This window comes from Aphanomyces astaci (genome assembly GCF_000520075.1).
Source record: "Aphanomyces astaci strain APO3 unplaced genomic scaffold supercont1.11, whole genome shotgun sequence".
NCBI lineage: Eukaryota > Oomycota > Saprolegniomycetes > Saprolegniales > Verrucalvaceae > Aphanomyces > Aphanomyces astaci.
Genome location: NW_009798274.1, coordinates 458,908 through 481,442, shown reverse-complemented (window position 1 = coordinate 481,442; position 22,535 = coordinate 458,908). Strand labels below are relative to the sequence as shown.

Below are 22,535 nucleotides of genomic sequence, written 5' to 3'. Positions count from 1 at the left end.
AATACAAATATCCATATGCGAAATTTGAACGTAGTGGGAAACATACTAGAGTGTTCGTGAAACCTCTGAAACCGGATGCTATTTTTATGAATTCTTTGAAATCAAATAAAAACAAGTGGAGGCGAGGGGGTTGAGTTTGCATTTATACTTCCTGACGTCGAGAAGATGGTGTTGTTCGAGTATTTGACCAAGATTTCCCCGGCCCAAGCCATCGGCCAGTCCGTTGTCGGCGCCTTTGCCCTCTCTGGCCTTGTGTGGGGCGGCTTCCGCTACACCGGTTTGTCCTTTCCCGTCTTCTTCGATCGCAACCCATAACGCTTGATTTGTAGGCGAAGACTTCGGCGGTGCTTTGCCCGGCGAGCCCAAGACCACCTCGGCAGAATGGCAAGCGGCGACCCGCGACTATATCGTCGCCCAGAAGATGAACCCCATCAGTTCGTACCGTAAATAAATTGAACATGTATGGAGGCGCACACCAAGCGAAGGCGATAGGGGGGTAGCCGCAGCATGTATGCATGCGTCTTTCCCCTGTGTAATAGATTGGTTCGACCATTTGCTTAATGTGAAGTCTCGTTTGCTCCCCCCATGCAAAGACGTTCCATGTACATGATCGTGTTAATCGAAACCTATCGAATGCAAACTAAGTTAGGCGAGGTTCGTGCTTATGCCTACATAGCACACAGAGGTTAGTCGCGCTAAACGCCGCCTCGCGTCATACTTGAGCCTGTTCTTTGTTGGTTTGCTGCTGGTTCCACGTGTCGATCGCTTGTTGAATGCGCTTGGCTTCCACCACAGCCTCCTCACGAACTAGTTCGCCATCGTCTTCGTCCAGATGCCCATAATAGTCTGGTTCAATGCCTTGGTAGATGTCCTTCCTATAGATCTCCATGACGACCCTGTGGAAAATAGAGTTGAATGTGTACCGAGAACGTTTGGGCTTGGGGGCGTCCTGCTTTTCAAACAGCTCGCGCACACCAGGAAGGTTCTTCGCCGCCCCAAAGTACTTGTATCCGCCCCGCTTCAACGACGTGCCCTCCGCGTCGTACCCGTCTTTGCCCGACCCAACAGAGTACGTAGCCCCACCGAGTTCGATGATGCGCTTCTCCCATCGGATCTTTTCTCCGATGCGTTTGTTGATCTGATCGTTCAAGTCGCGGAGAACGTGCTCGCCGAGGGAAGCTACGCAAGTCGCCCATCCGTGAGGGGTGGAAACGGAGACGATTGCTACTTCGTACCGTTTTGAATTTCCGACACTTTGCGCGAGATGATGCGGATCACTTGATGGCGATATCGTTCGGCATCCGCTAAGTTGGTGCACTCGGACGTCTGGAATGGCCGTCTCCTACGCACGACATATGAGCGGCGATGACAGGTATAGAGATGTACCCCAGGAAAGATTTGGACAAATCTGCCTTCATGGACGTCCATCGATTCATCATCGAGTTCGCTTTCTCCTCATTACGTGCCATGGTTGCTTGGTATCGGGGTTTTGCTCCGCGGTCAAGATTTGCCGCTGCTTTGGAATCCTAATTGGACCATCGAAAAGGCCTATTTAGGCTTTAAACCTGGTTCTACTTAAAAACAATCCCATACAGTACTCAAATGTAAATTCCCAACGTGAAATAAAATTCATTGGCCTGCGATTGCTCAGTCATTTTCAAATTTACCGCAAAGGTGACCGATCTTCGCGCCGCAAGGGGGGTGCCGGCAACTCGTATATAGACGACGATCTTGAGCGCTACACGACAGGAACATGATGACAACTCTTCTAGCTACCTGAATGGAGACCACTCCATGGAGGAGCAAGTTCTACATGAGATTGCTGATTTCCTCATATATTCCGTGCATTGCATGCGTCAATGCCGCCGACGAAAAGTAAAACAAAGTAGATCGAGGTCGCGAGCAAGTAGTAGTAGTACAGTCTGTATGTCTGTCCATCCCATCGCTCCTTCTCGACCACCGAAAGGACGAGGAACGAATGTAACACTAGATGAACGAAGTACGGCAATGCATGCATACTCGTTCTTCTTAGGACGCAATCTGTTCGATCAACTTTTGAAACACCGGGTTGAACGCGGCTTGGTCGCCCTTGACACACACATTGGCAGCGTTCGACGCTCCGTCGAACGTCACTTCCAAGAACGCCGACACGTTGGTCATGGTCTTGAACGAAAAGTACCCAATCTCCTTGCCCTCCACCGCTCGCTTGGCCACGTAAAACACGTTTCGCGGCTTGAAAATTGCCGCGAGGGCATCCACGGACGCCGTCGACGCCTTGACAGGGAGCGCAAAGTACGTCTCGTTGGCGTCGGCAATGCCCTTCCACAGGGTGATAAAGTCGGCTTTGTCCACGAGGCCGCCCTCGGTCAAGAGCACACTCACGTCGATGTCCGTGGAAAAGTACAAGACGTCGCCCGACCCGAGGTTCTTGAGCGCCACTTGGACGACCGTGTGGGGCGCCACGGTCGCGTTCACAAACTGCGGACTCACCGTCATGGGGATGCTCACGGACGCGCGCTGGCCGGGCGCGAGCGGCGTGGCAAAGTTGACTTGCGGCTGCGTCGGCACCACGCCGAACGTGCTCTTGTTGAGCTGGATGGCCACGCCCGGGACGGTTGTGCTCGACTGGTTCTCCACGTCCAAATCCAACGAGAACGCCCCCTGTCGGCGGGTGTACGCCCCATGGATCACGAGCCCCTTGCCGGTCTGGGCGTTGGTCAGTTGTTTCTTGGCCACAGGAGCCGGAGCCACAGCTACCGGCGCGCCAAAGATGTCTAGGCCACCCGCACTGGTTGTCGGGGCGGGAGGAGCTCCTCCCACAGACATTCCGCCCATGTCCAACAGATCCACCGCGCCGCCGCCAGGTGCCCCGCCGTCCGACGTCTCGGCGTCGTCGTACCGCTCGTCGCCTTCCGTGTCGGCGGCCTCTTGTTCGTTTTGCTTTTGAATCTCGGCAATGTTGGAGCGCACGACAAACGCACTTGGGAGCTTGTGGTAGACACTCGCCAGCGTCGAAATCTTGCCGATGAGGTCGTCCAGCAGCGCCGGCTCGAGCGTGAACGTGTCGTCGCTGATCACGGGCTTCTCGGCGAGCACCACGGCCTTGGCGGCGTCGGGGTTGGCGCTCAGGAGGCGCCAGTACACGTACCCGCGGTCTCGGAGGTCGGGGTTGTCGCTCTCTTCGGTCGCCTTCTTGAGCACGGCCTGCACCATGGCCTGCGTCTCATTCGGCCGCTTCAGGAACAGCTTGACCGTGGCCGTGAGCAACTGCAGCTGCACGAGCGCCGTCTCGTCTTCGAACGCGTCCAGAAACGACTGGAGCAGCTCGTCCGCGTTGTCGATGCGCTCGGCGTACTCGCCAATGATCCACACCATCGAAGCTTTGGCCTCGGGCTCGTCGAGCGTGTCCAAGTTCTCGCACAAGGTCGCAATGATGCTTTCGTACTGGTTGGGGTACTTGCGGAAGATGTCTTTGATCACAATGATCGCTTCCTGCACGATGTAGTTGACCTTGGTCTGGATCAGCTCGAGCAGGACGTTGATGCACTTCTCCGCGGCGTTGTTGAGCTTGATGGCGCACCGCCCGATCGCGCGGACGCTGCGCCGCACGAAGTCCACATCCACCTCGGTCGCGTATTCCTTGAACTCGAGCAGCACCTGGTCCACGTTGCGCTCCGACACCAACCGAATGATAATCTCGAGCTTCTCCATCTAATAGTAGTAGCACATTCCACGATGTGATCATCCCAAACCAGCTCATACAAACATCCACTTGAATGGAGCTGTATATATATGTGTGTCTATGATTCACATAGATATATATCTATATGATTCTATATATATATATATATGATTATGATATATATACATATATGTCTATGATTCACAGAATAGTGGGACCCCAAGTGGTCACCTCTTTCACAAAACATGTGCAATTAATTCACAAAACGTGACCAAGTGTAGACACTTGAACTGTGTGAAATTCGTACCTTGACGTAGATCGGGTCGTTGTACTTGCAGAAGAACACTTTGATTTCGCTCGACAAGATGCTCGGTCTCTTTTGCACAATCAGGTTGATGTTCCGCAGCGCCACGTATTGGATCTCTGGCTCGGTGGACAAGAGCGTCACGAGCGGCGGCGCCATCTTGCGCGACAGCGTGCGCTCCGTGTCGGCGTTGGTCACTTTCTCCAAGAACCTATCGGCATATCTCGTCATTTTCGGCGGGCGTGGCTGACATGACATCTATGACAACGTACTTCATGATGACTTTAACTGCGGAAAGCACGACCGCCGAGTTGGCATGCTGCAGCCGCGGGGTCACGCGCTCGATGATGCCTTCGGCTTCGCGAGAGTCGGCCGGCACGTAATTCGCGAGCGCGTCCAGCACAAACACCTGACCCCATTCATTGCACTCGTTGAGCGCCGCCAGCAGCTTCTGCAGCACCGACTTGGTGATCTATCACGACAACATCATCAAGTTGCTCTTTCGTGGCCATTGGGGCCAAGTTGCTCTTTCGTGGCCATTGGGGTTTTGCGACAATGTACGGCAATATGGGCAATCAAGTAGGCAAATACGATAAGACGGACCTTGAAATGCTGGTGGCCGCCGTTGTCGGCGATTTCGGACAAGGCGGCGACGGCGTTGGCGACGACAGTCGGGTTCGAGTCCGAGATCAACTCGCGAAGCATGTCCAAGAATCCTTGTTCGTCCACGAGCTCCGGGTTGATGTCGTAGAGCTTGGCGACGCAGATCGCGGCGGTCTTGCGGACGTATGGGTCCTACTGGCACACTCAGCATGGACAACGATGCCGTGAGGAACGTACTTCGTCGGTCAAGCACTTGCGCAGGGGCTCGCATAAATATTCGGTGATGCGGTCAACGCGAATGCAGCCCATGGTGCGGACAGACAAGGCGCGGATCAACGGGTTGGGGTCGTTGGCATCCTGAACGGGATGGAAAGGCACGACAAAGGTCAGAATCATTGTCACTTGATAGGCTAGGGAAAGTACGAACCTTGACAAACGTGTTGACGGCGAGAATGGTCAAGTCGGGGTTGCTCTTGGCGTAGTTGATCAGGTACAAATACACGAGCTTCTTGAGCTGTGTGTCGGCCGTTTGGATGCAGTTCACTACGTCTGTGAACAACATGGACACGTCCTTGCCGACGGTCATGTTGGCAATGACCTTCTTCACCGCGTCCTTCTTCTTGTCTCGGCTTTGGTCAGCTAGTTCCGTGCGCAGTTCGTGCGTCTCGCCTACGTGTACCAACCCCTCAGCCATGCCACGCGTCATGCCGCGTACCTTTCTTGCTCGACGTAAAGAACTTGGAGTCGTTGCCTTCGCCACGCATCTTCTTGGCCAGTTCCGCCATGCCCGCAGGCATGTTGGTGTTGGCGATATTCTTCATCGTAGCTGCGAACGACATGGTACCTCCTTAGCTTCGTTGACCTCCGGCGTCCGTCGTTCACTTGGGTTTTGGTCCTGTGTGCTTTTGAACGCAACCCAAGTCACTCGAGTTTCACCATACAGTATACAAATGCCAAGTGTAATTTTTCACCCCCTTCGTAACGGACGACATTTCATTGGTTGAAAAAATTGGCATATCGAGATTTGATTGGCTAAATTTTCAGAGATCTTTCAGGCGTTTCCTTTTAAAGGCCCCATCTTCACTAGGAAAAGATATTTCTTTGCCTTCGAATTTTCGCCATGTTCCTCATCCTTGTCTTGGAAAATGAAGTCTTCGATACTACCTCAATGCAGTTGCGTGGACATCTTAGCATTACGCGACTACACCTACGTCGATAGCTACCCCTAAGCCACTAGCGGCGTTGCGAACGCATCGTCGATGGACTGGCACACGCCAGTTAAACACGACAACGTCTGCTGTCGAAACACGAACCGCGATGCCAAATCCGCGAGTGCATTGTTTGCAAACAGTCCGTCCGTGGAACTCCATTCTCCGCATTCCTACAAGGGAGAGCACGGTCATTCCTTAACGTTACCTGTACAGTACATCATATCCTCAAGTAGCGTTATGCTGTACCTTGCACGTGTGACCCACTCCATTCCCCCGTGAGCTGTGCAAACACGACTCGCAGTACGTGTGGCCACATCCTGTCAGTGTCACAGGTCGAACAAAGATCGACATGCATTTCAGGCACGTGAACGCAGTCTAGCACATGACACGTATTGGTATAGTCGTTCTCAAGACAACGAACATACCTCGGATGACGTTTCAGCTTCGACTAACTTGTCCACCGCATCTTTCAAATCGAGCTGTGCTTGCTTGAGCATGATGATCACGGACGGATCCATCGCCACTTCTTCCAGCGCAGCGCATCGCTGTAGAAGCGTGTCGTGGGCAATGCGTAGCATCGTGTGGGACGTCGTGAGGGTCATCAGCTCGGCCTTCATCTGGTCCATCATCAAGAGCAGCTCGTTCTTCTTGTTCAACATGCTCGCCAACTGCGTTTGCAGTCCCACCACATCCCCCGATGGCGCCGTCCGGGCCACCTGGGCCAGCAGGCGAGCCACGTCCTCCTTGGTCTTGCCCAGCTCCGCCTTGAGCCGTTCCTTTTCGTCCAACACAATCGCCAGTGCTTCGTTCTGGCCTTGTCGGCCCTGCATACATTATCCATCATAATGGTTGTCGAGGCGTCGAAGTACGCACCTGCTGCAACGCGTGGACGGTGGGGTTCTGGGACGTGCAGGCCGACCAGACGTCGGACACCATGGTCAGCTTCTCGCGCAGCGTGGCGTTGTCCACTTCCATCGCCGCCGCTTCGCGCATCAACCTTTGGACATCTCGTTCGTGCTGAGCCACCAGTGCCTTGGTCTGGTCCAGCGCCAACTGCTTGTCCTCGATGACTTTGGCTTGAAACTCCACCTGTTTGCGTGCTCCCGACGCAGTCTAACCCACATCAACGGGAATATATTGTCATTCTAAATATAGAATATACATGGGATACAGTACCACCAACAGGAAATATTAACATTCTACCTGTAAATATAGTATATACATGGGATGCAGTACCTCGTCCAGCGCAATGCACTTGTCTGCGAGGTCGGTGACCTGAGATTCCAAGTCCGCCTTGATCCGTTCGTCCTACAATCGATCGTCAGGGTCACATATGTTGTTCGTTGTCGGACGACGTACCCGCGCAAAGACCACAGTCAACTTGTCCAGTTCGACTTGGCTGGTCGCTCGACTTGCAGCCCATTCGTCCCTGACGTGGCACAGTTCGCGAAGCAATGCGTCCTTTTCCTGGGTGAATTGCATCGTCTTGATCGCCAACGTGTTGCGCGTATCTCGTTCCTTGGCTTGGATGTCGTCGATCGATTGGTTGAGCGCGACAATCTTGCACCGCAACGCTTCGTTCTCGGCCCTGGTTTTCTACACTGGCCTCGTACATAATGCAAGTCCACAAATAGTGTTGTAATACCAGGGTGTCGTCCTCTGCCAGCTTGGCACGAGCCGCGGCTTGCAACTCGCGACTGAGCGCTGCCACGTTGGCTTCGAGGGCGGCCACGTGCTGTGCGGCGTCGGCCAACTTGACCGTCAACGCGCGCTCGCTCTCTTGCGACTTGGCCAACAGTTTGGTCAGCTGCTTGTGGTTGGCAGTGATCTCGTGGCATTTATTCTCCCATTTGAACATCTAACGTGTGTTTAACAAGGGCTAGTTCATACTACGTGTATGGCCGACCTATACCTCGACTTGGTGGTCTTCCTCCAGTTGTTTGGTGCGTTGCTTGCCATCGTCATCGGCTTGCTTGCGCTGGTTGGCTTGGCTCGTGGAGTGTTTCGTGGACGCTTTGTCCAATTTGAGTTCGGCCGACAGGCGCTTCGCCTCGCCTTTGACTTGACCAAGCTCGTCTAATGCCAAGTGAACGGACAAGCTGATAAAACGATAGGTACGTTTGAGCGAGTCGATTTCCACTTGGGTTTGCTCGAGCTGCTGTTTCAACGACTGCACGCTCTGCTTCTCTTCTATTCTCATACAGAAGTTCGCGGGAGTTGTGTACACACACACATCTACAGTACGATGTCGTACTGAGGTTGTATGAAGTCAACGCGGTCAGGTTTCGCTGGAAACTCAACGTCGTTTCCCTTGCCGTGGGACTTGCAGGCTGTGACTTGTCAGGGTGGTGGTGACGCAGCATCTGGAATTTTGCCAACAACCCTGTCTGTTTCTTTTCCAAGTGAGGGATGAGCGATGATGGCAATGTGCGCTATGGAAGGCACATGTAGTCAGCACGTTGGGACACTCCATGAGTCCAAACCTCGGTCATGGCCCGTAGGGGAGGATGTGCAGTGGTGGGCAGAACGGAGCTTAGCTTTGCCGCATTCAATGTATCGTCTTCTATCCTGTCAATGGGACTAGGTCGCCGTGGCGGCGTGGGGCGTTGCGGCACCATTATGCTGCCGTTCTACCAGGTCGGTTACAAGACCGTTACAACTTGTTCGACCGGATAACGGGAACATGTATCCGGTAATCGTCCATATGGTGGACGCAACCAATCAGAAGTGTCACATTCGCCGCGTCGAAAAACGATTGGCCCATATCTGAACTGGAGCTTGCGACGGGAATCTTCGACACCGGTGTCTTTGCAACAACACGATGAGTCGACCGCAATCGATCCGGTCCGCCGCGGCGACGATCACGTCGCTCAATCGATACCTATCCAGTAAAGCGGTGAAACTTCCAGAGTACCCTGTGGATACGTCGTACTTGGTCTCCCACTACACGGCGCCGGCGTTGGCGGCTGCCTTCCGCGACAGGTACGAGGTCGAATTATGCATATCTAGTAATCGCTCATTTTCGTCGACAGAGAACAAACGTTGCGGCGGTGTGCGCAGCTTCTCGCAGACGGTGAAATCGATCAGCTCTCGAAGCTCTTGACGCCGTTCCGTGGCCAAGGTTCGTCCGCATGCCTCGCTTGCATGACCTTACACGGTTAAATTAGCTGTGATCAAAGACAAGCCACCCACGACACCCCTGGACGACGCGTTTTCCGTGCGTCATCTGGACCGCATCAAGAAGCGACTGAACCGCCTACCCCGTCAAATCGCCAAGATGTCGCACAAACGCGCGGCGGTCGTGATTCCGCTGTGTACGATTGACGGTGCGCCGCACGTGATCTTCACACTGCGGTCGTCCCACATGCGCTTCCATCGCGGGGAAGTGTGCTTTCCAGGCGGGATGGTCGAGAGCGGTGACACGTGCATCGAAAACACGTGTCTCCGCGAAATGGAGGAAGAGCTGGGGGTGCCATCGTCTCAAGTGAACGTCCTCGGCGTCTTGCGGTGCGACTGGTCCAACGTGGCGTCCATCACGGGCGTGGCGGTGACCCCCGTCGTCGGACACATCGACGCGTTCGACGAAGCCAGCTTGAACCTCAACTCGGACGAGGTCGAGAGCTTGTTTACGGTTCCGCTGGCGCTCCTCGTCCAAGACAAGTTCTGGATCCGCCCAAAGAATGCCACGCCCGTGTTCACGGCCGGCCCGCATTTGATCTGGGGACTCACGGCCTACGTGTTGGACATTTGCATCCGCGAAGTGCTCTTGGTGGACGAAGCCACGACCGACGACAAGGTGGAAGCTGCTGCGGCCCCCAACGCCCAGTTTGTATAAGTATATTTAACCCCTTTTGCAGGTCCAGTTCATTCCCTTTAGCTTTACACGATGCTGCGGCTTATGTCGCAGTATGCAAGGTGTATCGGCGTGCAAACAGGATAGGATGGGGAAAACAAATGGAAAAAGAAATAGTTGACGATTCAATACATTATTTTCTGTAAATACAGACAATAATTAAATATATAATTTATCAACGTACCACCTGCCATATTTTACTGTAGGTCTATCATATAATCCTATAAGTCTATCATATACTGTAATCCTATAGGTCTATCATAAAATCTTATAGGTCTATCACGTAATCCTATAAGAGTATCATATAATCCTAGACATTGCCACTCCACTCGACCGCAAACGACATGAATATTAAGTCACGTGTTGAGTTTGCCAAACCGCAGCTGCGTGACGTGTTCGGCTTCTCGCTGCACCATAAACGCCCACCGCGCGTCCGTGCTTGGCGGCTTGTACGGCCCGCCCATGCGGCCCTCTTCTTCCAAAATGCACATGGCGGCTTTATGCAGTCGGTCGCCTGTCAGTCCGGCCGCCGACGGGTCGTCTCGGGGGATCTGCATCCACGGCGCATCCAAACCAGGGACGGTGCAGAATGGATTCCGCCGCTTGAGCTTGAACCCGAGCGCGTGGTGAAGCGCCGTGCTTTTGCTGACAAAGTCGCCGTCACTCGCCATGCGATGCACGTAGTTGACGCCGCGCCACAGAAACGGCACTGGCCGGACCATGAAGCTCCGCCACGTTGCGACGGCTTCGACCACGGCGACCGACGTGTCCCGCACCCTCAGCACACACGACAGGATGTCGGCAGGGGATGCCTCAAACGACGTGGTGACGTCGAGCAGCTGGTCCAAGCTCAGCTCCCGACACACGATCGCCTTGAGCACGTCCAGCTCCTCCGCCGCCTGCGACGGGTACTGCGCATGCGACACGGACGCAAGTGGCTGCAGCCGCGTACATTTCACTCGCATGATCGCTCAAGTGAAGTGGTCTGGATGAAACCGATGTAACCGACGACGTTAGCGCATCCACATTTGGTATATATATATTACATAAAAGTCTGACCCTGTACTAAGTAATATGCGACACAGTGTATGATATATTATCCACGTTTGGTATATATATATTATATAAAAGTCTGATCCTGTACTTGGACGTAGAAAATGTATACAAGTAATATGCGACACAGTGCATGATATATTAGTGAGCACGGCACCATGTCACCATAAAGTTGCAAAACCTCTCGAACTTGATATGCATGGACTCACAAAGTGTTGGGTCCTCTACCACTACTAGTACTACTACTAGTACTACTAAGTTACGATAATGGAACACATCCACCTTCATTATGTGAGACGATTCAAGAACCCAGAGGACTCCTCGTCGTTTCGAGACGCAGCCGTTCGGTCCACACGGCAGAACCTGGTTCCATGTCAGCCTCATCTGCACTCCCAACGTACGCGAGCAGGTGCACGTGACGCGACTGCACTTCGATGTCGTCTTCCATACCAAACGACGCGTGCAATGTCGGTCGTACAGTGTCCCATGTGCAAGGTGGCAAGTGGGGGGCCATCGCCACCAGCACATCCAGCGCCTTCACGCGGATGTTGCCCGTCTTGGAAGCCGTGGCGGCCTCCACCACTCGATCAAAGAGGGCGTCGGGGTCCGGAATCAGGTTCCGTTGAGCCAGCTCCCGACACGCTTCGAGCCCCGTCAGTCGCAGCTGGAACGGCTGGTCCAGCAAACTCAGCACGGGGCCCACTCCGGTGGCTTGAAACCAGTCGGGCCCGTGCCGCGCGGTCACCTGCACCAGCGCGTGCACGGCGCCCAGTCGTACCTGTGACACTGTGTCTTGCAGCAGACTCAGGGCGACCACCACGAGCGATGGCGGCAGGGTCTTGTGCTCGGTCCAGTGTCGCACACACTCTGCCGCCAACAGGCGCGACCTCCACGGCCGCTGCTTGGACAGCTTGTCCACATGGACCACCACCAGCGCTTCCAACTCGTCTGGCAGGTGCGCCGACGCCGTCGCCAGCTGCTCCACAACCGTCTGCGCGACCACCACATCCTTGTCTACAACCAGCTGCTGGATCATGGGGACCAACACGTCGCCTTGACTCGCCCTTAACATGGCAAGCGCCGCGCCCAACGACGCCGCCACCGCGCGCCGGACGCTGGCGCACGGGTCCCGGGATAAGGACGACAACGCCGGCAAAATCGACAGAGCCACCTTGGCATGCATCGCCTCGCCATCATCCAACGCCTTCTCTGACGACGAGAGCGCGGCGCTGATCGGGAACGCGCTTCTGGTGGCGGCAATCCGCACCTCCATGTTGGCATCGCCGGCCAACTCGACATAGTGATCCACGAGCACGTCGGCAAAATCGCGGCCAAGCACATGCAGCAGCGTCGGGACCAATGCGACCGTCTGGTGCCGGATCTGCCAGTCGGAATCCGTCACGAACGAATTCACGAGAGGCAGCAGCTGGCACCGCACGAGTCGGCGCGCGGGGTCGTCCAGCCCCGAGAGGACGTCGCCCAGGTCGGCCACGGCTTGCACGGCGTACAGCCGGACGAGGTCCGAGTGGTCGGCGGACAGCTTCTCCGCCGACTGGACGACCCACGCGATCGCGTCGGGGCCAGCGACTCGCGCCAGAGACGGCAGAACGAACACGGCCGCCCGACGGACCAACGGCGCGTCGTCCATCGTGAGCCGCTCAAACAACCCGCGGAACTGGACGCGGAGGTCCCCGTGTACGCGAGCGTAGGTCAGAGGCAGCAGCGCCAGGGGGATGATGCGCGAACTCGGGCTCGAGTACAGGCTCAGGCGCGCCAGGAGTGGAGGAAACGTGCGCAAGAAGGCCGACGGGGACAGCGCCGCGCCGAGCGCTTTCAGGCTGTCCACGATGGCGTCTACATACAAAAACGATATGATGCTACTATCGGTAGTTGAACCATCGACATGAACCAAATATCTTGATATTGTACATGTGTTGATTCTAAATGAATGACACATGTACAGAAGAATTGAGCCAATCAGATTGCAGGAAACCATCATTAACATCGAATTAGTGTATGATTTCAATTAGTGTGATATCACGACACACTTTTTACATACAAAAGTCCGTACAAAGAAGAATCGGTCGATAGATTTTTGGCAAATCGAGCACAAAAGTCAGCCACATTTTGGGTAAAAGGGCAATATAAAGATTTCCAGCCATCTCTCAAAGCCTCCCTCCCATGCATCCAGATTGCTGTTAACATCTTCAACGACTTGCAAACGTACCCCACGTCGTGCTCTTTTCCATGACCGATCCGTTCTCAAACACATCGAGCACCAAGTGCAACACCCACCACAGGTGCTGGTGGTGTGACTCTGTCGCAGAGTTGGGGGCACACCACTGCGCCAGCACCGCAAGGCCCCGCACCAGGTCCAACACGACACTCTCCCCCTTGTCCGCATGCAGGCCCATCCCGTGCACCATCGCCATGAGCGCCCGCCGCGCCACCGCGCCGTCTGTCGTGTCGATGCCGTCGACGTCGGCAGTGTACAACAGGTCGGCTGGCACGACATTATACGTGGCATTCAGTGCAGCGATATGGAGAATCTCACATGCGATGGACGGCAACACTTGAAGCACCTAGCATGCCACAAACCCAGTCGGGAATATCCACCCCAAGAATGCATATGTAGTTCATATTCGTTTACAGAGGGTACGTACCCACAGCAACTTGCGCTGAAACCGGCCAAAGCTGGTGCGGTCGTCGTCCGACACGACCAACTCGTGGCGTTCGGTCGGGTTGGCCGACTGCGCCATGCGAATGTTCACGTCCATCGTCTGCTTCAACGCGGGCAGCCACGGCGCCGGCGTCACGCAAAAACTACCCAATCAAACGTCAGGACGCATGAATATGATCAAATCGTACGTCAAAAGCAGCGGGCGCGGAAGGGTGTGGATCCTGTGCAGTGTCTCGCGGTGAGTCAGATGCGTCACGCCCTCGCCATTGATGGCCACGAGCCAGCTGTCCACGGACACATTCGCGTACGCGGCCGACGTGCCATCCTTGACGTTTACGATGATTGTGCGCTGCAGTCAACATATATATTGTCAAGTCGATATATTCAAAATTATTGCAGTGTTTGGGTGCTCACAATCGAATGAGCAAAAGAACCAAATCGGCACACAATATCGATATATCGACCAATCAAAATCCAAAACACGAATCAAGTAGCCAATCAAATTCATTCTTGGACCAAGTCAACACCGAATTAGTGTGTGTGACTGAAATTAGTGTGACACGCGACGATCTTTCCATACAATAGTCAGGACAAACAATCGATCGATAGATTTGGCAAAGAATCCGCACAAAAAGTCAACCAAATTTTGGGTCAAAGAAAGACAATACCACAGTGTGGAAACATAGACATGTTATTATTATTTTATTATATACGCGTAATTTTTATCATATAGAGTCCTTACCAATGCATAATAGAAACGAATAAAATACATTATAAATAATAGATTATTTAAACAGAAATAATAGATGAATTAACCGAAATAATAGATGAATTAACAGAAATATATCATAAACAATATACTACAAACGTGGAAAACAGTTCAATCGTCGTCTAACCTTGTATATATATATATAGATAATCGACGTACTTCGTGGATGTTTTCGACTGTGATGCCCATGGGTCCCGTGGGGAACGACGCGTCGTACAGCGGCCAATCCGGGTGCGCGCGGTTGTTCACGTGGCCGTCGGTCGAGTACCATTCGTGCCCCACGACTTGATCAAAGTTGGGGAAATGGGGCACCGGATGGAAGAGCTGGTCCATCGCCACCGCCACGTTGCCTTGGCTCCACGTGTAGTGCAGCAGTAGCAGGTCCGACGGGTACTTGTCGGCGGCGGCTTGCCGCATGCTTTCCAACGCTCTGGCCATGATGTGGATGCCATACTCGACAGGGGACGACGACAGCAGCAGCTCAGTGGGGACGGCCGAAGTGTCCACCGAGGGTTTCCGGTCGTCGTGATGGCCATGTGTGTGGTCGGCTCGGCGGAAGCGAAGTAGCACTGGAACGTTCACCACCTTGCAATACCCATGATGGTCAAAGGGGATGGGTGGAGAGGGCATGTAGTTACCTCTTTGGACAGCCGCGTGACGATGGGCGCGACGTTTGTCTCTTTGATCACGTGCCCCGAGCACGCGATGAGGACGTCGGCCTTCTGGATGTTGGCTTTGTGCGCAGCCCCGCCGACGACAACGTCTTGGACTACGATGCGACCAAGCACGTTGCCGATTGTCCACTTGAGCACCCCGTCCGTGAGTTCGACCTCGTATTCTTCGTTCGTGTGAAGCACTTTATGAGGTCCGTCGGGAGAGGAGAATGTTGGAGTTGGCGGCGGTGTGATCGACACGACAGGGGACTTGGATGGGTTGTCTTGACCTGGCGTCTTGTCGAGGAAATACAGACCAACGGCGTCGCTCAGGTCGCCATGGGATCTCGTGACCAGATCGCGGAGTTCTGCATCCGTTACGTTGTTATCCAGCAAATCCTTGAGAGACGCAATCGCTTGAGGATCCAAGGAAGGGTTTGTCGCGGGAGGGACGATCGTTGCTGCGTCGGCGGGGAGTCCAGCGTCATCCATCGTATCGTCATTCAAGTCGCCGTGGCCATAATAGTACTCTACTGCGCGGCCAACATCCCCGCCCACCTTGAGCAGTAGCCAGCGCAACTTGTCGTCGGAGTAAGATTCGCCGACGATACTCCTCAACCGCGCCAAGCCGTCGTCATTCGACTCGGCGCTCGACGACGACATGAGGAGAATGACACTGGAAGGATTTTTCAAGGTTGTCGTGTAGAATGCAAACGAGTTTTAATCGCAAACAATTGTACATACAAAATTCAATATATGAGTCCAACTTTGTGATTTTATTTTTTCATACTGCAATCTCGCTCGACGGAAGTCCGGATGTAAATGCTGGATTATCCGGATTACATTCAAGTAACTAACTTTTACAGTGTAATAGCACAAAATTGGCAATCTCGCAGACAGCAAATGGAAATACCATAACCAGGATATAAGAATGATATGGTTGATGCTATATATAGCAGTGCGTAGAGATACTCTAATGTACGCCTCGTTGTTCGTGTGTGTGTCTCCAAACCTGTCGGCAGCTCATGTGAAATAACATTATTCTGATAATATTAATTCCTACAGTGGCTGCTTCTGTGCTGCTTGCGAAGTCGACGTTAACTTTAGCTAAGTAACATGGTAGTGGGTCGAATGCTTTGTCATGGCGTGGTACTGTTTGTAGAGTGCAAACAACGGTGGGAAGACTCACTTAACGGCAGGAACGCTCCACAGCTTTGGATTCGCCCGTTGATTGGCCAGTATACAAACGTTTAGATATACTGAGTTATCCGGATATCCGCATACACTCGCATTGCTCGGTCATTTTTGAAAACAGCGAGGTGGTGAAACTTTGCACCGTGGGCACGCCGAGCCTTGAATCCCGCTGAGATCGCACTACAATGGCCGGTACGTAGCGCTTCCTCCGACGACTTGTCGGTTGATCTATGGTGGTGATGGACGTTGTAGATTCTTCTGCCAAACCCCCTGTCAAGGTACACAATACTCTCGATTTCTCATGCCTCGCATCAAGTTTTGGGGGGGAGTATGAATTGTTGTGATTAATTATTGGCTTAAATGTGTGCGATTGATACTTGCATGGGATTGGTGCAAAAGAAAGGCTTGCTGCTCTGGGATTGGTGGAAATGCGTCTTCACCTCGTAGGTCGAAGCCGCGCCGACTGTGAAACAATCGGGCTCGGGCTGCGCCGCGTGCGGCCTGGACAACAACGCCGACAGTATCTTGTTATGCGACGGTAACGAATGCAATGCCGAGTACCACACGTATTGCCTCGTGCCGCCGTTGACGGAAGTCCCCGACGGCGACTTTTTCTGCCCGTCGTGCAGCGGCAACGGCACCACGTACGCCATTCGCGCTGCGACCAACGACGACGAGAACGACAATGTTGTGCTCGAGTCCACGTCGTCGTTGGGGGTGTTTCGCCGCTGGTATGTGAAGAACAAAAACAAGGTCTTCTACAAGCCGTTTGTGGCGCAAGTCGAGTCCAACTCGGGGCGACCGATCCAGTTGGGACTGTATCGCACGGAAGAGCTGGCGGCGGAGGCGTACGACTGCTCGATCTTAAAGTCGCATGGCGCCACGGACCTCGCGCAGCTGCAGCTCAACTACCCCGGCAAAATCGACAAGTACAAGGACATCATCTTGGCCGCGTACATCGCGCCGCCCAGCGACTCGGACAACGACGACGCGGCGACTCGTAGTCGGCTCACGCGGCTTCGCAAACCCGCGCGCCACAACAGCTTTGACAAACCACCCAAGCGCCATCGATCCCTCAAATCCGACGACGGCGGCGACGACAGCGCCAAGAAGGCGCGCAAGGCGGCCGTCGACTATGCCGCCCTGAATGTCGGCGACATTCCCACCAAGTACATTGGCGTCAACGTGCACTCCAACTTTTCCGTGGCGCAGCTCAAGATCCTCGACAAGGTCAACTTTATCGGGCGATTCGATACGCCCAAGGAAGCCGCGCTCGCGTACGACCGCGAGGCGGTCCGCCACTTCTGCCGCGGCACCCCCCTCAACTTCCCCGAACGCCGCGACGAGTGGACCCAGACGCACGCCAGCCACACACTCAACAAAGTGCTCGTCGTGCCTGAAAACCGATACAACAAGAACGTGGACAAGCTCACGGTGTGTTAGCTGACTGAAGGATTCGATTTGGCCGCAACGGACTGAGTATATCTATGGTAGGCGTGGATGCGGTTGGTTGGCCAAACGGTCAAGTTGATTGAAGCATCGCGACGAGTGCACTGGCCGTCGCTGGACATGGACGCCATTGAAAGGGGACCCGTGATCAACGAAGAGTTTACGACCCGTGACAGAGACGTATGCTGTACATATATATATATATATATATACCTTTGACCTAATATTTGGCTGACTTTTTCGCCAAATCTATCTATCGATCGAATCGTTGTACTGACATTTGTATGTAAAGATCGTCCAGTGTCACACTAATTTCAGTCACACACACTATTTCGATGTTGCATTGGTCGAAGGGAGGACTTGATTGGTCACTTGAATTGTGTTCTGGATTTTGATTGGTCGATCGATATTGTCTGCCGATTTGCTTTTGTGTGCTATTTCGCCAAATCTATCGATCGATCTGAATTAGTGTGACACTCGACGATCTTTCCATACAATAGTTGTCCTGACTATTGTATGGAAAGATCGTCGAGTGTTACACTAATTTCAGTCACACACACTATTTCGGTGTTGACTTGGTCCAAGAGTGAATTTGATTGGTCACTTGATTCGTGTTCTGGAGTTTGATTGGTCGATATATCGATATTGTGTGCCGATTTGGTTCGTCTACTCGTTCAATTGAGCACCCGACTGGAATAATTTCGAATCGACAATATATATTTATATATATAACGTATATAGTTTGTGTTCTACACAAATCATGATATATCTGTGGTAGCTACGTAACTCGTGCTTGGCCGTGTTTGCGTGCGTCGACAGCATCATTCAGGTACGGTCATCCGACGTGGTACAAAATGGCGGTACTAAGTTGTTGTAAACATAGGAATCCAAGTTTTACCAAGAAAAGTCGCCCAATGGAATGTTCCTCAACCCGCCGCCGGCCGGATGCTTCTTGGAACTGGCGGCCGCGCGGGCGTACATTGCATACTGCGAAGCGATCAACGATTTCTCCAAGTGCGACGTGGACAACGTCGGCACTTTGGCCGCGTCGTTGGCGACGGTGCTGAGTGCCCGGGACGAGTACCTCAAGGCCAAGGCGGGCGAAGATTCCATGCTCCAGGAACTGGATGACTTTATGGCCACCGCCATCAAAACGTTCGAGCCGAGCAAAGCGCGTCCCGAAGATGTGACGTACTTTCCCAACTGCAAGTACATCAAACGAACGGTTGACGTGGAGCACGCGCCGCCACTCGTCAAGTCGGAAAAAGGTGACGTTGTGGCCGACTCGACGCTCGCGGCCAAAGACGACGAACCGCCACCAGTCGATGGCTCCGACATCATTGCAGAGGATACATCGTCGTCGACGCACGCGGCGGACAAACCCAATGGAAAAACCAACCACGCCACTGCCGCCGCCGCTTCCTTGACGCATGACGAGTGCTGCTTGGCGGTCGAGCTGGCAGACGGGTCGTACGAGTTGTACCCGTTGCTGACGCTGGAGCGGGTGGTGACGGACGACGGGCACACGCCGCTGCGATGGACGAGCGACCAAGTGGCGGCGCACGAGGTCACCGAGATGGACGCGCTCACGTTTGGCGTGGACATCTCGCCGACGTCCGCCGCCGACATCGTGCCGTACCTGTGCGTGACGTTTGTACACGAGATGACCCTTCGCGCGCGCGGCCGGGACCAAGTCGACGTGAAGGCCAAGAAGGCGGACAAGCTGGCGGCGCTACAGGCCAAAGTCAGCGTGTTCATGGACAACTTCCCCAAGACCAAGGCCGCGTACGACGTCGACACGACTGCCAACAAGCTGGTGCTGGCCAACGCCAAGCGCGACATTGAGCTCCTGGAAACGGTCGACCTCGTTGCGGTGCCGGCGACGACGGCGGGGCTGTCGACGTGCATGCTGCACCTCAACACGTACCTCGACACGCTGAACGCGCGACGCGAGCAGTTTGCGGCCGAGTTCAAGTACTACACGGCGGCGCTGCTCCAAGTGATCGCGTCAGACGGCGTGCTGGCATCGCTCCAGGCCAGCTACATGGCCTTCTTCACGCGAGAACTGCACGCGCTGTGGAAGGAAAAGTGTGCGTCGCTCGAGATTTTGTACCTGCTGCTGCGCTCGATGGCGAAAGCGGCGGCCGAAGACCCGGACGCCGACGGCATGCAGGCGCCGATCCGCCAAGCGATAGCCGCGTGGGAAGCGTTCACGTGGCCCGATCTGACGCGCACGACGCCCTTCTTGACAAAGACAGAGACGTCCCCGCTGGCCACGGTGAAGCCCGAGCCCACGATCGCCGTGGATGAGCTCAAGGGTGTGATTGAAACCACTCTGTCGCATCGAGGTACGCTTGAATCTGTCCAAATCAACAGCCCCGCACACAAAAGTACAGAGAAATGGATGGGCTCTGACTCAATGATCATCTGTGACAGTGATTGGAGCGTCGGCCAAGGCTGCGACGTCGAAACCGACCAAACCGCTAACGATGGTGGTGTATCATCCCGTGTGCATCCACCACGAGACCCCTCCAGAGCACCCGGAATCCCCCGAACGATTGAAGGTGTGTTGTCATTGATTGACTGGATCTTTATATCAAGCACATGACTAGCGAGCGATTGCAGTGCTGAAACCGTTGACGCTCAAGTACCCCCACGCACTGTCCGTGGTGGCTTTGAGTGGCACGGCGTCCGAGCTGGCGCCCCCCGAGACCACGCTGCTGCTGGTGCACTCGCCGCATTACTTGGACCAGTTGAAGGACCGGTCGACCAAGGTGACCCGAGGCGCGCTTGTGTTTGAGACGGACCCCGGCGACGACAACGACGGCGTCGAAGCGGCCGCGCCCGACACGATCCGGCCGTTTGCAGCGATCGGCGGCGCGTTCAAGGTGGCGGCGTCGATCAAAAAGGACTCGGCCATGGACACGTACGTGAGCGCGGCGTCGTGGGACGTGGCGCGCATCGCGGCGGGCACGGTCTGCCTCGCGGTGGACAAGGTTCTGGCTGGCGAGTTTGCCAACGCCGTGTGTCTGGTGCGTCCTCCTGGTAAGAGCCTCTTTCGAGTATTTTGTATTGAGTAGAGATAGAGTCACTTTGGAGTCCCCACTATATTTGGACAATTGGCCTTGTACCCCTAAATTTGGCCGACTTTTGTGCGGATTCGTTGCCAATTCTATCGATCGATTCTTTGTACTGTCATTTGTATGTGAAGATGGTCCAGTGTTACACTAATTGAAGCCACACACTAATTCGATGTTGACTTGGTCAATCAGTAGATTTGATTGGCTACTTGATTATTTATGTGGGTGCTACTTCTGATTCGATTGAGCATCCATCCCACTCGAATTTCGAATATATCGACTTCGCCATACCTGTTCTCCGCATGTACTGTACATATTGCAGGCATATCGAAATGTGTGGTTTATTCGAGGTTGGATTGGTAGGGCATCACGTGGGGCGCAACGGACGCACGCCGACGGCGCCGTCGTCTGGGTTTTGCCTGTTGAACAACGTGGTGATTGGCGCGCTGCACGCCCGCATGCACCCGAGCGTGACCCGAGTGGCGGTGCTGGACTGGGACATCCACCACGGCAACGGCACGGAGGAGTTGCTGCGGGGAGACCCGCGGTCGTTCTTTGCGTCGATTCACTTGTATCACAACGACTTCTTCCCGGGTACTGGTCCCACTGCGTCGGACGCCAACATCGTGAACGTTGGGCTGCAGAACGCTGGCCTTGGCTCTGGCTCCGAGTACGACGACTGGCTTTGTATATAGTAAGAGACTGATGGATGTTGGTAGGGCCTTTCGACACGCGCTGACGACGGCAGTGTTCCCCGCGATGGAAGCCTTTCAACCCGATATCATTTTCATTTCCGCGGGTTTTGACGGCCACAAGGACGACATCTTGGGCGGGTGCGCGGCCGTGTCCAACCGAGCTGTCCCGGCCGGCTACGTCGAAGCGGTAAGAAGAGTGATATATATATTGTCGATTTGATACGGGGAGGGTGCAATCGAATATATCGCGCCAACCAAACCGATCCACAATCGATCTGATTGGTTGTTGATTTTCATTGAGAAGGTTTTGATTGGGTAATAATTTTGAGCTCATCTGAGGTAGCCAATCAAATCGATTTAAATTCCAACGAGAAACCACAACACAATGAAATTTCACTCGAAAGCACAATATATATATATATTGTCGTTTGGCCCAATATGTGGACTTTTGTGCTGATTCGAAAACATATATCGATCGATTCGTTCGTTGAATTGACAGAATATTCTGGATGTCAAAAGGTGTCGTGTGTGTGAAATTGTAATCACACTAATTTAGGGTCTCACACGAAATCAAGCGATTTCTTGCAATCTGATTGGCTAAATATATCCTTCTGCCAATGATTCTTGTGTACATTTATTTGGTTGTGTCGATTCTTCCTTCTCCATGTCGCTTACCAGCCAGTTTAGAATAAATATCATGGATATATATATCAGCGTGATGTTGATAATGGCAGTATTTGTGCGTATGGTTGGTGGTTATATTGACCTGTATTAGGACTATGCATGGGCGACGAAGGAAGTGCTGAAGATTGCCGAGAGACACTGTCAAGGGCGCGTCGTGTCGGTGCTTGAAGGCGGGTACGATGTGCGCGACGAAACCAACTCGCTGGCCAAGTCGATCGAGTCGCATATCGATGCGATCGTCGAAGGGGTGCTCGAGTCCGCGGCGGCGAAAGCGCCAACGACGACGGCAGACCAACAAGTCAAGACCGAAGTCAAGGTAGAACCCAAAGTTGAAGGTCGACTGGCTCAGTTGCTCAGCCAGAACCTCAACGACGCATCGGTTGTCATCGTGGATCAAGCCATGGCGTAATTTGTAATGCATGCTGTGTTCTCAAACTATATAGTTGCTGAGAATCACGTGAAGTAAACTCGGGATATATATTACTTGGCGTGAGTATACTATAGTGCATACCTGTGAACATGTCCACCCTCCTCCACGTATCTCACCCATCCTCCAGAGAAATGATCCAAAAGGACAATCTCTGCCATACGTTCTCAAGGGACCTCTAAGATTGGATACATTACT

At 53.8% G+C, this 22,535-nt stretch overlaps 8 protein-coding genes across 11 annotated transcripts; 3 read left to right on the top strand and 5 right to left on the bottom strand.

Moving 5' to 3' along the window:
* Positions 1-122: 122 nt before the first annotated feature.
* On the top strand, positions 123-653 carry H257_05805 (hypothetical protein). Its single transcript, XM_009830787.1, has 2 exons — positions 123-277; positions 330-653. The coding sequence occupies exons 1-2, from the start codon at positions 166-168 to the stop codon at positions 449-451; spliced, it is 234 nt and encodes a 77-aa protein (XP_009829089.1). The 5' UTR covers positions 123-165; the 3' UTR covers positions 452-653.
* Positions 597-1,505, bottom strand: H257_05804 (hypothetical protein). Its single transcript, XM_009830786.1, has 5 exons — positions 1,387-1,505; positions 1,236-1,342; positions 924-1,179; positions 719-875; positions 597-668 (listed from the first exon to the last, which is right to left on the bottom strand). Exons 1-5 carry the CDS (start codon positions 1,467-1,469, stop codon positions 663-665), a joined length of 609 nt encoding a protein of 202 aa, XP_009829088.1. The 5' UTR covers positions 1,470-1,505; the 3' UTR covers positions 597-662.
* A 386-nt stretch (positions 1,506-1,891) lies between these two features.
* H257_05803 (hypothetical protein) lies at positions 1,892-5,524 on the bottom strand. The gene is made up of 7 exons (XM_009830785.1): positions 5,305-5,524; positions 5,017-5,258; positions 4,827-4,946; positions 4,590-4,781; positions 4,259-4,458; positions 3,990-4,197; positions 1,892-3,711 (listed from the first exon to the last, which is right to left on the bottom strand). The coding sequence occupies exons 1-7, from the start codon at positions 5,426-5,428 to the stop codon at positions 2,029-2,031; spliced, it is 2,769 nt and encodes a 922-aa protein (XP_009829087.1). The 5' UTR covers positions 5,429-5,524; the 3' UTR covers positions 1,892-2,028.
* Positions 5,525-5,710: 186 nt separating this feature from the next.
* On the bottom strand, positions 5,711-8,435 carry H257_05802 (hypothetical protein). 3 transcript variants are annotated; one of them, XM_009830782.1, is made up of 11 exons: positions 8,284-8,435; positions 8,055-8,232; positions 7,919-7,990; positions 7,713-7,876; positions 7,446-7,658; positions 7,160-7,396; positions 7,037-7,108; positions 6,674-6,913; positions 6,226-6,624; positions 6,047-6,175; positions 5,711-5,970 (listed from the first exon to the last, which is right to left on the bottom strand). In XM_009830782.1, the coding sequence occupies exons 1-11, from the start codon at positions 8,416-8,418 to the stop codon at positions 5,815-5,817; spliced, it is 1,995 nt and encodes a 664-aa protein (XP_009829084.1). In that variant the 5' UTR covers positions 8,419-8,435; the 3' UTR covers positions 5,711-5,814. The 3 variants fall into 3 exon arrangements, with proteins under 3 accessions (XP_009829084.1, XP_009829086.1, XP_009829085.1); XM_009830784.1 differs by having other exon boundaries at positions 7,919-8,232; XM_009830783.1 differs by having other exon boundaries at positions 5,711-6,175.
* Positions 8,436-8,545: 110 nt separating this feature from the next.
* On the top strand, positions 8,546-9,829 carry H257_05801 (hypothetical protein). The gene is made up of 3 exons (XM_009830781.1): positions 8,546-8,782; positions 8,833-8,921; positions 8,968-9,829. The coding sequence occupies exons 1-3, from the start codon at positions 8,622-8,624 to the stop codon at positions 9,633-9,635; spliced, it is 918 nt and encodes a 305-aa protein (XP_009829083.1). The 5' UTR covers positions 8,546-8,621; the 3' UTR covers positions 9,636-9,829.
* Positions 9,830-9,973: 144 nt separating this feature from the next.
* H257_05800 (hypothetical protein) lies at positions 9,974-10,958 on the bottom strand. The gene has a single exon (XM_009830780.1). The coding sequence runs from the start codon at positions 10,616-10,618 to the stop codon at positions 10,010-10,012; it is 609 nt and encodes a 202-aa protein (XP_009829082.1). The 5' UTR covers positions 10,619-10,958; the 3' UTR covers positions 9,974-10,009.
* H257_05799 (hypothetical protein) lies at positions 10,940-15,499 on the bottom strand. The gene is made up of 6 exons (XM_009830779.1): positions 14,794-15,499; positions 14,315-14,740; positions 13,575-13,735; positions 13,370-13,529; positions 12,934-13,288; positions 10,940-12,560 (listed from the first exon to the last, which is right to left on the bottom strand). The coding sequence occupies exons 1-6, from the start codon at positions 15,469-15,471 to the stop codon at positions 11,008-11,010; spliced, it is 3,333 nt and encodes a 1,110-aa protein (XP_009829081.1). The 5' UTR covers positions 15,472-15,499; the 3' UTR covers positions 10,940-11,007.
* Positions 15,500-16,122: 623 nt separating this feature from the next.
* Positions 16,123-22,373, top strand: H257_05798. 2 transcript variants are annotated; one of them, XM_009830777.1, is made up of 11 exons: positions 16,123-16,194; positions 16,255-16,280; positions 16,450-17,436; positions 17,497-17,631; positions 18,230-18,280; positions 18,335-19,799; positions 19,888-20,015; positions 20,064-20,496; positions 20,895-21,201; positions 21,251-21,413; positions 22,002-22,373. In XM_009830777.1, exons 1-11 carry the CDS (start codon positions 16,188-16,190, stop codon positions 22,317-22,319), a joined length of 4,020 nt encoding a protein of 1,339 aa, XP_009829079.1. In that variant the 5' UTR covers positions 16,123-16,187; the 3' UTR covers positions 22,320-22,373. The 2 variants fall into 2 exon arrangements, with proteins under 2 accessions (XP_009829079.1, XP_009829080.1); XM_009830778.1 differs by lacking the exons at positions 20,895-21,201; positions 21,251-21,413; positions 22,002-22,373 and having other exon boundaries at positions 20,064-20,550.
* The last annotated feature ends 162 nt before the right edge of the window (positions 22,374-22,535 follow it).

Bases quoted from the DNA above. Each gene is read 5' to 3' on its own strand.
- H257_05801 (XM_009830781.1), top strand. From the start codon at position 8,622: ATGAGTCGACCGCAATCGATCCGGTCCGCCGCGGCGACGATCACGTCG. The intron at 8,783-8,832 runs GTACGAGGTCGA...TTTCGTCGACAG, and splicing joins GCGGCTGCCTTCCGCGACAG to AGAACAAACGTTGCGGCGGT. The intron at 8,922-8,967 runs GTTCGTCCGCAT...CGGTTAAATTAG, and splicing joins GACGCCGTTCCGTGGCCAAG to CTGTGATCAAAGACAAGCCA.
- H257_05802 (XM_009830782.1), bottom strand. From the start codon at position 8,418: ATGGTGCCGCAACGCCCCACGCCGCCACGGCGACCTAGTCCCATTGAC. The intron at 7,991-8,054 runs GTACGACATCGT...GTATGAGAATAG, and splicing joins GTTGACTTCATACAACCTCA to AAGAGAAGCAGAGCGTGCAG. The intron at 7,659-7,712 runs GTATAGGTCGGC...AACACACGTTAG, and splicing joins AGGAAGACCACCAAGTCGAG to ATGTTCAAATGGGAGAATAA.
- H257_05805 (XM_009830787.1), top strand. From the start codon at position 166: ATGGTGTTGTTCGAGTATTTGACCAAGATTTCCCCGGCCCAAGCCATC. The intron at 278-329 runs GTTTGTCCTTTC...CTTGATTTGTAG, and splicing joins GGGCGGCTTCCGCTACACCG to GCGAAGACTTCGGCGGTGCT.
- H257_05799 (XM_009830779.1), bottom strand. From the start codon at position 15,471: ATGTCGTCGTCGAGCGCCGAGTCGAATGACGACGGCTTGGCGCGGTTG. The intron at 14,741-14,793 runs GTAACTACATGC...GGGTATTGCAAG, and splicing joins TCACGCGGCTGTCCAAAGAG to GTGGTGAACGTTCCAGTGCT. The intron at 13,736-14,314 runs GTACGTCGATTA...TGTTGACTGCAG, and splicing joins CAGTCGAAAACATCCACGAA to CGCACAATCATCGTAAACGT.
- H257_05804 (XM_009830786.1), bottom strand. From the start codon at position 1,469: ATGGCACGTAATGAGGAGAAAGCGAACTCGATGATGAATCGATGGACG. The intron at 1,343-1,386 runs GTACATCTCTAT...TGTCGTGCGTAG, and splicing joins TTGTCCAAATCTTTCCTGGG to GAGACGGCCATTCCAGACGT. The intron at 876-923 runs GTACACATTCAA...GGAGATCTATAG, and splicing joins CCCAAGCCCAAACGTTCTCG to GAAGGACATCTACCAAGGCA.
- H257_05798 (XM_009830777.1), top strand. The intron at 18,281-18,334 runs GTACGGTCATCC...TTGTAAACATAG, and splicing joins GCGTCGACAGCATCATTCAG to GAATCCAAGTTTTACCAAGA. The intron at 21,414-22,001 runs GTAAGAAGAGTG...GACCTGTATTAG, and splicing joins CGGCCGGCTACGTCGAAGCG to GACTATGCATGGGCGACGAA.
- H257_05800 (XM_009830780.1), bottom strand. From the start codon at position 10,618: ATGCGAGTGAAATGTACGCGGCTGCAGCCACTTGCGTCCGTGTCGCAT.
- H257_05803 (XM_009830785.1), bottom strand. From the start codon at position 5,428: ATGTCGTTCGCAGCTACGATGAAGAATATCGCCAACACCAACATGCCT. The intron at 5,259-5,304 runs GTACGCGGCATG...TGGTACACGTAG, and splicing joins CTTTACGTCGAGCAAGAAAG to GCGAGACGCACGAACTGCGC. The intron at 4,782-4,826 runs GTACGTTCCTCA...GTGTGCCAGTAG, and splicing joins GCAAGTGCTTGACCGACGAA to GACCCATACGTCCGCAAGAC.